The sequence below is a fragment of the Neltuma alba genome, unplaced genomic scaffold (assembly GCF_004799145.2).
Source record: "Neltuma alba isolate B1F8T4 unplaced genomic scaffold, ASM479914v2 tig00006572_pilon, whole genome shotgun sequence".
In the NCBI taxonomy this organism is placed as follows: Eukaryota; Viridiplantae; Streptophyta; class Magnoliopsida; order Fabales; family Fabaceae; genus Neltuma; species Neltuma alba.
This window is the reverse complement of record NW_021634500.1, coordinates 29423-44937: the sequence shown is the minus strand read 5'-3', so window position 1 is coordinate 44937 and position 15515 is coordinate 29423. Positions and strand designations below refer to the sequence as shown.

The following is a 15515-nucleotide window of genomic DNA, read 5'->3' as shown; positions in this document are numbered from 1 at the left end:
ACTTAACTAATTTTCTTAATCTTGTGCTAACTTGTCTAAATTACCTTATTTAATCATGTGCATTGAAAATATTTTTTGATAACAACCTGTTACAATCAATAGAAATATTTTAGGAAAAAAACAATATAAATTTGATAGACAAAGTGGATTGAAGTCTTATATTTATTATCAAATTCAATCTTTAATTAACTTTTATATTGAGGACCGGAGGTAATATTAAGGATAAGAAGAAGTATAATGTTTTTTTTTTCTGTGGCGTAAGCTATTGCCTGAAGTTTTGGAGGGATTAGCATCAAACTCATGTCATATTGTTTAGCATCAAACTCATATCATACGGTAATACTCAGTTTTAAAGTACGATTATTTTCTTGCTGGCAAAATAATACCATTATTTTTCTTGTGGGGGCTTTAATAACATTCTCCTTTTTGAAATTGGTCATTTTCATTCTCTCTACTATTTTTTTTATTAAATACAGTTATTTTCTTATTAAAAGTTTATTCAAGATACTGTTAGACACTATTATTTATATACATATAATAATGCAACTTCTGATATTGTGTTTTCTTTATTTAAATTGGGGTCGGTTGGTGTTTTAGTAATTAACTTCACAATTTCGTAGATGATTGAAAAAAGAACTGGACATGATTGCTTTTAAAAGGAGTTCATTTCCTTTGGGCCTTCTTTACCCTGAATATTTGTGGTTTTTTTTTAAGTCAGGCCTATTAAAGTGTTTTTGCATTCATAAAGTCTCGAATTTGAGATCATGCGTAGACGAGCATACTTATTCATTTATATTCATACTTTGTTACAAGGAATCCAAATTATTTGTACATCTACTTGTTCCTTAAAGAATAGTATTGGTGCTTCAATCTCATGCAAATATGTTTAAGGAAATAAATTAAAACATGCAACAAATTTATGACATCCATAAATTAACAAAAGAAACACAGAATAGAATAAAATCGATCTCCAATAATCATTGTTATTCCAAGAATTATATGTTTGATTTTGTTTCTGCCTTAATAATAACTAAGCACACACCCTTGTATTTACACAAAATAGTCAAATACCACGTAGTATGCATTATATGCAGCCATGTTATTTTATATATATATATATATCTATATATATGCATATCTCATAATCACAGGACCCTAGTGTGATGTGTCACTTATGGACATCTCACACGTATATATGCCTGTAAATTAAGGAGCATATTTTATATTTATAGTTGAAGAATATATATATATATATTAAATTAGGAGCAATATATATAACTCCAAACTTGAGATTATATATCAAGTTTCAAATCAGCCATCCATTGTGGTTGATGTTATTATTATGAATGATCTGCCCACCTTGTGTCCTCGTGTCAATCGCTTTCCCTTTTGACCTATCTTCCTTCTGCCCATTCCTGTAATACATTAGTATATTAATTCATACATATATAATTATTTATAACTACTTGCTTATCAGGCATATGACTACTAGTATTGTACTGAGATTATAAAGTTACACTAAATATTTTTCCATTTAAACTAAATATTGGTTTCCATGGATTACATGGACAAGAATCGCTATAATTAGATGTTATGACTTGTAAAAACAATGCAATTAATTATAGATTTATATTATGTATTCAATCAGCATACTTTTTGATATCATATGAAATTTAAAATATATTTAATGGCTACCAATTTGACTATAATAATTCCATCTGAATCAAATTAAAAAAATCATGAACTAATAGTATTTTTATTCATTTAATGAACTATCCGAGAGGGGAGGAGAAAAAGTGAAAATGTATGTACCATATTTGTAAGGAGCTGTGATTTGTCCCAGCTGAATGGAGTTCAACATCTTCTACGGTTTGGCTACTTTCATATATTTCCTGAAGCTGAATTTTTGGCAGTTAAAAAAAATGTAATTAAGAAGCAAATTACCAAATTTTCATTTCACCCAAATGAAGATAACACTGTCCACTAATAATCATTAATAGCTTTATTTTTTTAAGAATTGAGGAATATACATATACCTTGTGCTTGAGTTCTTTGTTAACCTCCTCTAGCTCGTGTCCCTGGCGTAAATCAACAACATAAATGCTATATTCTTGTCAAAAAAGTATATATTTGTCTGTGTGTGTACGATAAAAATAGATAAATGCATGCATTAACTAGCTTTTCATCATTAACTTAGGCGAGTTCAACTCACGTATTCTCAAAATATTGTTGTAAATAAAAGCAACTCATCCAATATTTGCATTAGCCGTTGGAATATCTGGTATATTATTTAAATGCAGATCACCCAAAAGAAAGGTTCTGATGAATCAATCATTACCTTTTTGCGTAACTCGTCGACTCGTTCCAACATCTTTTGGGTCTGCAATCAAACGGCAGGATATGTATGTTATTGGGATGCGAGGTAATGAATATCAGATTAATTAAGTTCAACTAGTTAGTTACAACTGAACTAAAATGACTCAACCAGAATAACAGTAATGGTTTTGAGAACGAATCTGCAATCTCATCGCATGATCGAGGGTTTATATATGAGGAACCACATTATAACCTACGTTCCCTATGGAACGCACGTTTAATTTTTCTCAACTGTCTTAATATAGCATACGTTGTTTGACAGATTTGGAAAATTGTTAACATGCAAAGATGGTTTTGATTCAGAAAGCATGGAAATGCAGTGGACAGCTGATATATATGACACTAAAAATTAATTAAATCAAATCCCATGAGCTTAAAACTATAAGTTTACAACTCACTTTTGGAGCTAATTATCATAGAAATTCCTCTAGAAATGTTAACTAGTCAAGCAAGGCAAGAGCCAAACAAATATATACAAGGAGAAATTGAGAGTTCATAAGCATTTTGTTTGAAGAAATAGCTTAAATTTTGCAGTAAAGTTCAAGATATGATTTTTCCTGCATTTTAATTGATTCTGGCTATTCTTTTCTGCTCATTACATCCTTTATAAGCTAACAATTATTTGCTTTAAAACTGTTAATGTAAAATTTATGCTTTAGCATATAACAAATTTTTTTTGGGTCTACAATTCTCTGATACACTAGTCTTGCTTTATTAAACATTTGTGTGTGACTTCTTAATCAGTAAATACTAGCAAACATAACCAATTTATAGTTAATAATTTGTGTGTTGGAAAATGGATCAAATTTAAACAAGAGAGCAAGAGTCAAAGAAGCAATGGTAAGAGAGGAGTACAGCAGTATGATTTCATAGCTGTTCCCCCCTAATAAACACATATATCCTCTTATTGTAAGTACTTATATTCGAGATACTGTTAGTACTAAATATGAGTACCTCTCTTAATATAGATTTGAACTTTAGTTCTCAATGTTATGAGGAACTAACTTTTTTCATTAGACCTAATGTCTCTAAGAACTATATTATAACTAGGGATGTGTTCGGTTTAGCATCAAGAACACCACAATACCATGTTTGCTTGAAAGCAACAAATTGTAATTTTTGGACAAACACAGCCTCTAGGTACCCATTTTTCAGGTAAGTCCCCAAACGGTGTGGTCTTTTGAGAAGCATGCTTCTCACATCACTTGAATTCTGGAATTTGTACATCTCTTGAACATGTATATCCAAACTCACTTAAAACCAGATTAACATCACCACGTGGTCTCATTCCCCAACAAAACTCTGTTACACTTACCAGCTATAGTTAGTTAGATTGAATGGTAAGAGACTTTACACTTTTAAATAATACTCCTCCGATCCTAAATATAATATTCATTTTGTACTAATTCAAGTTTAACCTTAAAATGGAAAAAACCATATTACAAGGCTTTCTTGGGGGCAATAACAAACAAGCAGCCTTATCCTATTTGATAGGCTCAATTACATAGATTACACGGTATCACTGTGTTCTACTAACAACAAAATCTTCAGATTTATTGTTAACCATAAGGCACCGTTGAATAAGTTATTGCGTGTTCTCGTCAAATTCTCTCTACCTCTTTAAAAAACTATCAAAACGAATCTCATGGTTTCAATTAATGTCACCTCTGCAACCTGAAGGTTCAAGGATGATTCTCTCTTAAAAGAGAGGGAATCAATGACCTTTGTAGGACTACGTAGATTGGGTTCTATAGCTTCTTGTCCAATCATAAACGCTCATTCTTAAGGTTGATGAACTTTAGTACTTCTTCCATGCACTAATCCTCTAGGATACTTTTATACAAAACAACGTAGTTGTAAAGAGCTTAAGAAGTACCTTGCGTTGTCGCGCTTGTGCTAGCGTTTTGTCGAGTTGTTTCTCAAGATTATGCAATTCCTTCATGTTTAGTGGCTCAAGATCTTCTCCAAGCAGATGCCTTCATCATATAGACCAAACACAAAAATCATATGTTAAGACGTCCATCGCTTTAATCTAATTAAATAAGCACTTTGTTTTATGTCATCATATATTTATTCCCAACCTTTGTGTCCTCTCAAGAGCTTCATGTTTGACTTTTAATCTCAAAAGCTCCTGGTACAAGTTCTGCAAATTCACACTAAAGCTGATGAATATAATGGCTTTGTAGTAATTAATAATTTGTCTTCTGAACTCGTACGTTTTTGTCATAATAAATCAGAAAAATGAAGACATGAAAGGGGAAAAATTTTTAACCTGAGATTCATGTTCAACAAGGTCGTCAGCCTGTGAGATGTAACAACATTGACGGTACCGCTCTATGGTTCTGTCTAGGCTGCATCGCATCAACAACCATTAATTATATTACTTCTTAGACTATAGTTCATATAAATAATTAATAAGCAGTATAATAATTAGTATATTCCAATAAATATCGCTGTCCTTTGAAAAAAAAATAAAGTTGGATGTACAGTATCGTGGTTCAACAAAGATTTTTCTTTTCAACAAACAAATGAAACAGAACCATATCTGGATGGAAATGTGCCTCCACATAAGTCACACATAAGTCAAAAATATTCTTCTCTGTATCTTCTCTGGCGAAAAAGAAATATAATTTCTTCACATAGAGAAGTGATTAACAAAAAACCAACAGATCGATCTTGAAATCCTCAAAACCCGATCTTAATCAGCGAATTTGGATATAGTAGAAGGAAGATTCAGTGAGGAGGTATTTTTGTGTAACATTCATGATATCCTTTAACGAAATTCTCTGTAGTTTTAAAACCACAATTTGTGATTTCATATCATTTTAAAATTACGAAAATTTTTACTCAACAACCTTAATTATGCAATTAAAACTTAAAATACATAAGAGTCTCACTACGTATTGCTGAATCCATCACTTGATAAACCCTAATCATTAATGAACCAAATTAATTCTCCAAACAAAACAGTACTTCTTCACTTATCATCATCATCTATGTACCTTTGGTAGTTTGGTTCATTTCTGGAAAACCGTTGGAATTAGTTGAGAGGAATGTTCCTCTGATCCTATTTGTAAGTCACTTCCAATATGTTTCACACAAATAAAAAAAAACTCTTAACTTTATTAACTCTCATTTAAAATTTAACAAATTTTCAACTTTATTCCTATTTAATATATATTATACCTCATGTAAACAAGTCAATATAATAATAGATAAAGGGTAAAATTGTACATTTATATAAAAATTTCTCTCAATACCTTATAAATAGGATCAAAAAATATTATCTCTTTCTATCTTATAAATAGAACTAGAAGAATAAACAGCTTTTGGTTGAGACAACCCCTACCTAATACTAATAAATAGCTTTTCAAACCTTACGTCACATCTACAAATACATCATTCTATTAATGATAAAAAAAAATGTACGCAAGTTTCAAGATTTAATTTAGAAAATTTATGGTCAAACTATAACAAAAACCCAAAAAAAAAAAATCACACACACGACTGGGAAAATTAATCATTAGACTTAGGTGCAACTTAATCAAAATCAAACAATCATACCCTTGCCTTCACCATGGTTTCAGAAGGTAACAATACGACTTATCATTAGTTGTCAAAACTAATAAAAACTGATGAAACTTCTCGTAAGAACAAATAGAACGGAATAATATTTCTCTCCAAAAATATATATCCGCTCCAGTGTTTCAGATTATATATTACTAATGTAATTAAAAAAAAAAGGATTATATATTACTAGACCGCCTGCCAGAAAAACTTCTAAAAAAAAAAAAAAAAAAACCAGAAGAGGCAAACCGATCTCCCACGCACAAGCAAAGAAATTATATTACAAAATAATAAAGTAGAGCCGGGAAAACGGGTCGAGAATGTCGGGCCGGCCCGTTTAGGCTCTGAAATTACGAGGGCAGGGCTTAAAATTTTTTTCTTCAAATGAGAAATAGGCTATGAAGGGCTGGTTATGGAGGGCCGAGGGCTTAAAAGGATTGGCCTTAGATAGAGCCGGTAATATGGGTTGGACCCGCGGGTCGAACCCGCCAACCCGCCAAAAGAGGCGGGTTAGGGTTGGCCTTTGGCCAACCCGCCACTACCTGAAAAATATGAGCCCGCACCGCCATAACCCTAACCCGCGGGTTAACCCACTTATTTTTTTTTTAAAAAAAAAAATAGATAACAAAAACAAAAGTAAAGCAAATTTTTACTTCAAACTTTATTGTCATTAGAAATAATTAGATAAATAAGGTTATTCAATATTGCTCATTGGTTTCATTGAAAAAAAATGTGTGAATTTGTGTATTATCATGTTGGAAAATTAGACAATCATATACTATTTGTATTTTATTGTGTTGTAATTTTTATTTGGATGTTTCTAATATTTTATATCATTTTTAGTATTTTTATTTTGTATTATATATAATTGCTAACATTTAAAAAAATAAAAAAAATATTAAAAAAAACAAATAAAAATAAAAATAAAAATTTTGGCGGGTTGGTGGGTTGGCCCGCCAACCCACCTTGGCGGGTTAGGGTTGGCAAAATGCCAACCCGCCAGAAAACGGGCCTTTTGAGCCCGCACCGGACAACCCACAACCCGCCACGGGCCAACCTGCAACCCGCGGGCTGGCCCGTTTTACCAGTTCTAGCCTTAGAGGGCCGAGGGCTTAAAAGGATTGGCCTTAGAAGGCCGAGGACCGACCCCTTTAGGCCTTTTTATATATTTTTTTAAATTTTTTAATGCAATTCTAATATTATTAATTTTTTACATTATTAATAATATTTCAAATATTTAGTTATTATTATTTTAATTTACAGAATAATTTGATTTATTTAGTTTTAGATAATAATTTATCCAATTAAATTTTTTAAAAATAGGTTAATTTAGACTTTAATAATGATTTGATTTATATTATATCTGTTAATATTTTTAAACTATATATATTTGATAATAAAGTGTTTTTATACTTATATAACGTGTGATTCTATAATTTGAATTAAAAATTCATGAGTTTCAACAACAATGTTTCTCACATTAAAGTAAAATAATAGTTAGATTGCAAAATTTAAAAGTAAAACTCCTATTAAAAAAACTTGATATTTTTGTTACAAAAGAAAAGCATACTTATGAAGAAGAGTAATTGATTATAGTGATGATGGAGTTTTAAAAGATTAATGATAATGATTATTTATTGCACAATTGCACTATAGATAAAACTTTTGAATGGTGTTATCTTGTTAATGAATGTTTTAGATGTTCTTGGATGTTGATAGATATTTATATATGATGATATTTTGTATTTGTAACTTAATTTTATTCGTATTTATGTCTTTTATTAACAATTTCATTGGTCTGTTTTCTTTTTTTTTTATAAAAATATGAGAAATATAAAAAAGAGCATTTTTTCTTAAATGGACCAAAAACCCGCAGGCCGGCCCTGAGCCCGTTAGCTTAAAGGTCAAGTCTAGAAAATTGGGGTATTTTTAAAATTTCAGCCCTAGAGGACCGGCCTTTTTAAGCCCGCCAGCCCTAAAGGGCCGGCCTTGATTCTTACCTCTAGAATAAAGATTTGTCATGTATCTATAGCCATGGAAGTTAATCACCCAAAAATTATAAAAAGAAATAATGAAAATGGTATAGCCACAACAAAAATATCAAGCCAACAAATAACACCCTTCTCCCGGACGTGAAAACGACTCATATAACTATGCTATTTCTTCAAAAGATAATTATCAAAGAAACAAGCAGAAATAAATATATGTTGTGTATCAAATTTTCCAAAGGAAGAGAGAAAATATCTAGTTGGAATATTCCCTCAAACCTCCATGTTAACTTAATTCTTTTCAAACAAATTACCAATTCCTGACCACTCATTAATTATTACTATCTATGTACCTTCAATTCATTTCTGGAAGATTGTTGGAATTAGTTGGGAAGAAAAGAGGCTACGAGCCCCCAGAGTGGTATTCTGGCAAAAACTAGCGATACAAAGAAGTAGAAAACCCTAGCTATTATCAAATGAACATGGAATCTAAATCATATATTAAAAGAATAAGTTATATTGAACAGTCCCTGAATTCTGTTGTCATGTGTTTCAATGACTACTTCACTTTACTTGACCTTTAACTTTTGACAATAAACTCTTCCAAATTTCAAATTACATATATATCACACCTTTGATATTTATTAGCTCGTTATTTGACACGTAGAATGATATCTAATTGACAAAAGTTCTCCTACTTTATTGTGGTGGAGACAACTCCTAAAGTTAAATTATCACTAACTGACTTTATAAAACTTTTAACTATGTTAATTACAAATACGTTCTCCTATATGCTGCGTAATAATAACGAAATAATGGAGTGATTGATGGTAAAAAAATTTCACAATATTAAAAGTTAAAACATTTTATTACGGAAACGAAGAGGTATCGCCAAAGATTTGACTGAAAGAAATTAGAGTTACGTGCAATTTAATCAAAAAGAAGTAGGAAATAACACACGATGACTAATATGTAATCGAATAAATCATTATAAGACCTAGAAATTAAAATTATCACACACAGGATGACTACAAATTACGTTACAAATTAAAAGTATTTGTAATTTAATCAAAAGTAAATAAAACCATTGCCTTCTCAAGTTTCAGAACGAAATATGATTTATTAGCTGCCGAAACTAGCAGGACCTGATCAAACAGCTCGAAATTAAAGAACACACGCAGTAATACAGAACAATATCCTCCAACTGAATATATTACTTGCAATTCTAATTATAAGATCTCGTTTATAGACTATAAACGAGTTCCTATAATTAGGATTAGGAGTAGTATAAATATATCCACACAAAAGGGTGATTTAATTTCAAGATAATATGTGAAGAAGATCGCCCACCAGAAGAAACAAACAAAAACAGAAGGAGGCAACACAAATTCACATAACAAAACAGGGAAAATTACATGCAAAAGATCTGTGAACAGGAGTAAACTAAGTGAACAGAACTTAAAAAGGAGAACTCACACCCAGTACCCACTACTCGCTGTCTGACTCAAATCCATAATATAGCCACAAAAGCTGACCGCAGAAACCAAGCAAGCACATTCATAATCATGATGCCTTTGGTGGATGAAAAGGAAATTAACGAGGGAAACAAAAGGAGTTGAATTGAAATCCATAGATAATATCAGAAAAAGAAACCAGAGAGAGATCGGGGAGAGAGAGAGGGAAAGGAATTGACATTACTCAGAACTGCTGTACTGGAAAAGCTTCCCCCGGCTGGAAAAGATAACAAGAGCGACCTCAGCATCGCACAACACGGAAAGCTCGTACGCTTTCTTCAGCAATCCATTCCTTCTCTTCGAGAATGTTACTTGCCTGTTGATCTTGTTCTCTATTCTCTCCAGAACCACTCTTCCTCTTCCCATCTTCTCTCTCTCCCCCCCTCTCTCTCTACTGCACTATGATCTGCAAGATCTCTCTCTCTCTCCCCCCTATTTATCTTCACCTACACGAAGAGATAAAAAAGAAGAAAGAGAGCACAAAAAGAGACAGCATGCATCACCAAGATTCCTCGATTACCGAGTCTCTTTCACTGAAGTAACATCCTTAAGGAATCTCCGTAAAATACCCGACTTAGGTTTATTTACCTGTGTGGCTGTGGCCTGTGCTCTACTGCCTACAGTTAATTACCGGCCTCGTAAACGGGAAAGCTCGGGAAAAATAATGAGAAAGGGAGCGAAAACTGAACCACGGGGTTGATGAATGAATGGGTGACAGAAAATTATTGGTAACCTTGGAGTTTCTGTTTTCCTCAATGATTCATTTCTTGAATCCGTCAACTTTGGAAGGCAGAGAGAGGAAAGCTTTCCTCATTGAGATACATAAGATTGTTAAGAGAATTAAGGACCTCACACTTCACAGTAGCGGTTAAGGTTTTTGCGTCGGCAATTTCAAGTACATATATTTTCTCAAGATAATGAATGGGGCCCCCAAGTTGAATTGAGTATATTTTCAAACTTGTTTTATTGTGAAATGAAAAATGAAATCAACATGTATTATTTCAATCTTAATAGCTTGCGGTACGCTGCGCTGCATGTCCTTGTTCGAAATTAATTCTTGCTGCAGGTTCTTGGATGTCGTTGTCTTCAAAATAAATTCTTAAAAATAAATGCATGTGTGTGTGTATATATATATCTCTCTCTCTCTGGTTTTTTTGGCATACTTAATGTTTAGTGGATAAAAAAGGTTATGAAATTTGAATTGTGTACTCCTATATATCATCCCCTTTGTAGGTTATATAATTATATTACATTTTTAATATAAATGTATTGTATTATTTTATCATTTGTTTGTTATTATGTAAATTTTTTTTCTTGAAGAAAATATATATATTAAATGAGGATAAAGTTGAAAAGTTATTCAATTTTAAGGAATACTTAATGAGGTTTAAGATTTTTCTTAATTTTAATAAAATATGTTAAAAATAACTTATAAATAAGACAAAATGAGTAAATAACTTTCTTAATCTTAAAAGCTAGAAAAAAAAATTCTCAGCTTCTAATTTTATGTTTACAACGCTTTTGGTTAAATATAATGTTATTTTACCAACCAAACATGATATATTAAGTGTTAATATGCAAATTTGTCCTTGAAGCTTTCACTCAGGAGTCAGGAGCATTGGGCACCATTTTTTTAATGCAAATTTGGCCTAAAAGTTTAAAATCATAGCAATATTACCCTTTATTGTTAAAAAATTAATGTTGACCATTAAAATAGTGACATTGATCATTAATATTTTTAATGGTAGGAGGGAAAATTGTCATGACTTTAAATTTTTGGGGTAAGTTTGCACTCAGAAAAACTTTTAGGTGCCCAAACGCTTCTGAATAAAAACTTTCAGAGCAAATTTACACACTAATTCATATATTATTAACAAATAAAGAACAAAACATGAGTCAAATTTATTGGAATCGCTATATCTATTGTTTCAACATATTTGTGTCTTATTTTTTTTAATCAGCATTTGGGTTAAATGTTGAATGAGAAAAATACAAATGACAGAATCTGATTTGAATAAAGGATATAATAATTCTAAGGAACTTGACTTAAATTCTATGCGTCCTTAACCAAAAAAATCTATTGAATTCTTTTTTAATTTTCCCCGCAAATAACCTTTTCAAACTTTAAACTATGTGTAGATAATCCCCTAAGTTTTAACAATTAACTTCAAGGGTTTATTTGCAAACATTAAAATATTTAGGGAGTCCATTGCAAAGTTTTAAATACCAGGAAAGTTATATAGTTTAGAGGATTATACATAATTTAGACTTCGCTGTTTGAGTTTTTTCCTCACAAATTAAAGCCACTTATTTTTTAGCAAAAAAAAAAAATTTGAGAAATTTTTTCATGTTTGTATATTAAAATAATAAAAAATATAAAAAAATTTTTTTGATCATTTTGATAATTAAACTGCTCTAACTAAATTTTTAAAACAATCGAATATGATAGATTTGAGAAAATGTTTATAAATTTATATAGATATATATATATATATATATGTATTCATATGATAGAATTAGAAGATCACAAAATATTAAAAACACATTACTGATTATCTTTTGACAATTCCATCGTAATCTGATCATTAAATTATGAACTAATATCGTAATCGGTTGAATAATTAATCCAAATTTTTATTTTTTTAATCCTATCCTAATTCTCTCATGTAGGGATGGGACCAACACACATACACACACTCTTTTGTCTCCTAAACCACTCGGGGCGATTTGATCTTATACCATTTTTTATTGTAAGGACTGTGAGGTGTTGTAACTTATACAAGGTTCTGGCCGCAATTTATGATATTTGAGGGAGACGATAAAGTGATGCTCAGCTTATAAAATTCCATATGTCTATTTTAGAAATTATAATTTATATATGGTTAAAGTGTAAATTTGTTTTGAAAGTTATAGTTTAGTAGTGCTGAGCAACCATGAGTTTTTTTGGGTTACAAACTTGCTCTAAAGGTTTAAAGTCATAGCAATGTTGTCCCCTGTCATTAAAAATATCAATGATCAATGTCACTTTTTTAATAGTCAACGTTAAATTTGTAATAACATAAGACAAGATTGCTACGATTTTATATTTTCAAGTCTCAACACGCCTAAATAATTAAAATTTTTATAATAGATTTGCAGCTCAATCCTCTTGTTTTTTTGACATGTTGGTATGTCAATTATTAGGACCTTATGTAATTGATGAGAAACCATGTAACGTGATGATAAAACAAAAGGATGTTGATGCCAATTGCCAAAAGAGAATGATACATATAGCATTAAGCATATACTCTTTTGGTTCTATTTATAAGGCAGAGTGAGAAAATATTTTTTTTATCCTACTTATAGGGTACTAAAAGAAATGTTTTGTATGGATATATAATTTTATTCTTCATTTATTATTATATTGATTTTGTTTACATAAGGTATAACATATATTAAATGGTGATAAAGTTGAAAAGTTATTGAATCTTAAATGAAAGTTAATGAAATTTAAGATTTTTTTTAATTTGTGTAAAATATGATGAAAATAACTTATAAATAAAATTAAAAAAATATTCCAAGAGGCATCGTGTCCACTTGGCCATAAGACAGAATTTTCTGAAGCAGAGAGCTTCGCTTCAATATTTCATTACAGTCATGATAATAATAATGACGGCCATCCTCCCCCTCGGTCGTCTTCCTCCAAAATACATTGATATTGTCATTTCACTTCTTGTTTGGACTCAGACTTGGTACTGTCCATTCGTTTTGGTCTACAGATTCCCTTTCGCAGTCACTTCTTAGTTCCTATGAAAAAGCCACTTTCATGTCCTTTTCTCTCCCCTTTGGAGGTCAGATCTCATCTCACCCTATTATCAGGTGGGTCCACTCCCATGGAGCCTTGCCAGGTTTCAGCTTCTCAGTGGGTTTCTTTGATGCTTTGGAGGCCATATGCTGACCTTGCTGGTCGAGATGCTGTGTACTTGGCGTGGGGCCAACTGAACCTCGACACGTTTCGAGCTCACATGAATTGCGTTGCAGCCGAAGAGGGCCCAACAATAGGCCATAGGGTTTTTCCCCTGTCCTTGTCGTTTATCTTTTGCTTACATGAAGCTCAACATAAGCGAGTGCTTTCCCAACCCCCACGTTTGACGGTCCCCTCTAGAATTTTTCACCCCCTCCCTCATAATTTTTCTGTTTTTTCATCTGCTTTTTCTTTTTTTAAAAAAGTTTTAGATTCCATAACTAAAAGGCCAAACCTGGGTTATTATTAAAATTACTTTCTTATAAAAAAAAAATAGCTTTATTTTGAATTTTATATCCATTAAAAATAAAATAAAATAGATCTAAATTATCTAAATTAAGAAGAGCACTCCATAAAAGAATTATAAAAATATTTATATGTTGTTTACCTACAAAATTCTCATGTTAATAATAGAATTTAAATTTGTGTGTTAAGGATTTTCTCATTTGAATTTAAAGAAAGTATTTATAAGTTGGCTCTTGAATGTTTTTAATAATTCATGCACACATTATATTTTTCATAAAAGTTTTGAATTTACAGTCTTACACTTAAATAAATTGGCTAGTAAACCAGTTGAGACTTGAGATAATTGTTTAAGGATATGTTGTTCTAACCGAAATCAATTTAGGATAACATAATTTAATTAAAATATATAAAAATATTCATATATAGTGCCCTGAAAAAAATTAATGTTTGAATGAAAAGAATATTCATATATAAACCGTGCATAATTTAATTAAAAATAGTTAATAAAATAAAAATACAATGAATTGCTATTTTTCTTTAAACTCAAAATGTTGTCATTTTAAAATCAATAATAAAAAAAAGAAACAAAGCTCAGCCTAATTAACCGATTTAAAACTCTTAACTGAACCAGCCGACAAACTGACGCACTGGTTTAACTCACTAAATTGATTGGGTTTTCATATCAGGGGTGTCATTTAGACATGTTTTATAATCAGAATGTTCTTAAACATTGCTTATAAATTACTCCTTTGGTCTTATTTATAACACAAAGAGAGAAGAAAATTTTTTATCCTATTTATAAGATAAAGAGAGAAAATTTTTATATAAATGCACAATTTTACTTTTTATTTATTATTATGTTAACTTTGTTTTCATTATGTATACTATATATTAAATAGAGATGAGGTTAAAAAATTATCAAATTTTAAATAAGAGTTAATAAATTTTAAAATTATTATTAGTCTATGTAAAATATATTGAAAGTAACTTATAAATAGAATCAGTATAGTCGCTCAGAGAATATAAATCCACGACCTTGTAAGGTATACATGTGTCACATTCTTGTGAGCTGTGCCAACCTTAATGATTCTCTGAAGTGTAATGAATCATCTTCTTCTGCCATCCACACACTGAGCATGATTTTCTCATCTGATCTCTTTTATCTCTTTCTCGATGATTGTTTCTTCTTTTACTAACCTTAATAATTCATGAATTGATTATTTTGTCAATGTCGTGAAATTTGGGTAACTATAATGTGACCTTTGAAAGAGCTCTCCACCTCGGACTTTCTTTCTTTCTTTCTTGCTTTAATAATTGTTATATACATAGTTATAAATTAAAATGTCATTAAATTTTGAAATAACCACTTGAAAACGAGATGTCCATAAAATGGGGATAAAAATGAACTAGTTTTTCCCATGAGAGCATGATTCTCAACCCTTCTTTTGAGACATACACTAGCTTGCATGTATATCATTTATGTTATCAAAATTGGATTAAGGTAATGGCCGACCTGATCAAGAATGTTCAACCAATAACTGAATATATGTTCAAAATCTCCATATAATTTATTTTTCCTGTAATTGAAAAACAAAACCAGTAAGAACTAGGCACGTGTTTTGTCCCCTCCCCCCTTTTTTTAAGTCATTGGTATACATAAAACGACATCGGTTTCTATTCAAGTTCTCATGCTCAATATTTATTAGCTGGTATGAGTATTACTTCTGTACTTGATCATGAATAACTTATATTAAGCATTTTAATTAAAATCATGAATATATGAATATTGGTACGATGTTTTTGAAGGAAAGGGAGAGAGTA

General features: G+C 30.8%; 1 protein-coding gene across 1 annotated transcript; it reads right to left on the bottom strand.

Annotated features, from left to right (window-relative positions):
* Positions 1 to 1306: 1306 nt before the first annotated feature.
* LOC114750629 (MADS-box transcription factor 6) lies at positions 1307 to 9815 on the bottom strand. The gene is made up of 8 exons (XM_028939222.1): positions 9630 to 9815; positions 4649 to 4727; positions 4458 to 4519; positions 4253 to 4352; positions 2339 to 2380; positions 2037 to 2078; positions 1813 to 1898; positions 1307 to 1415 (listed from the first exon to the last, which is right to left on the bottom strand). The coding sequence occupies exons 1-8, from the start codon at positions 9809 to 9811 to the stop codon at positions 1307 to 1309; spliced, it is 702 nt and encodes a 233-aa protein (XP_028795055.1). The 5' UTR covers positions 9812 to 9815.
* Positions 9816 to 15515: the final 5700 nt, after the last annotated feature.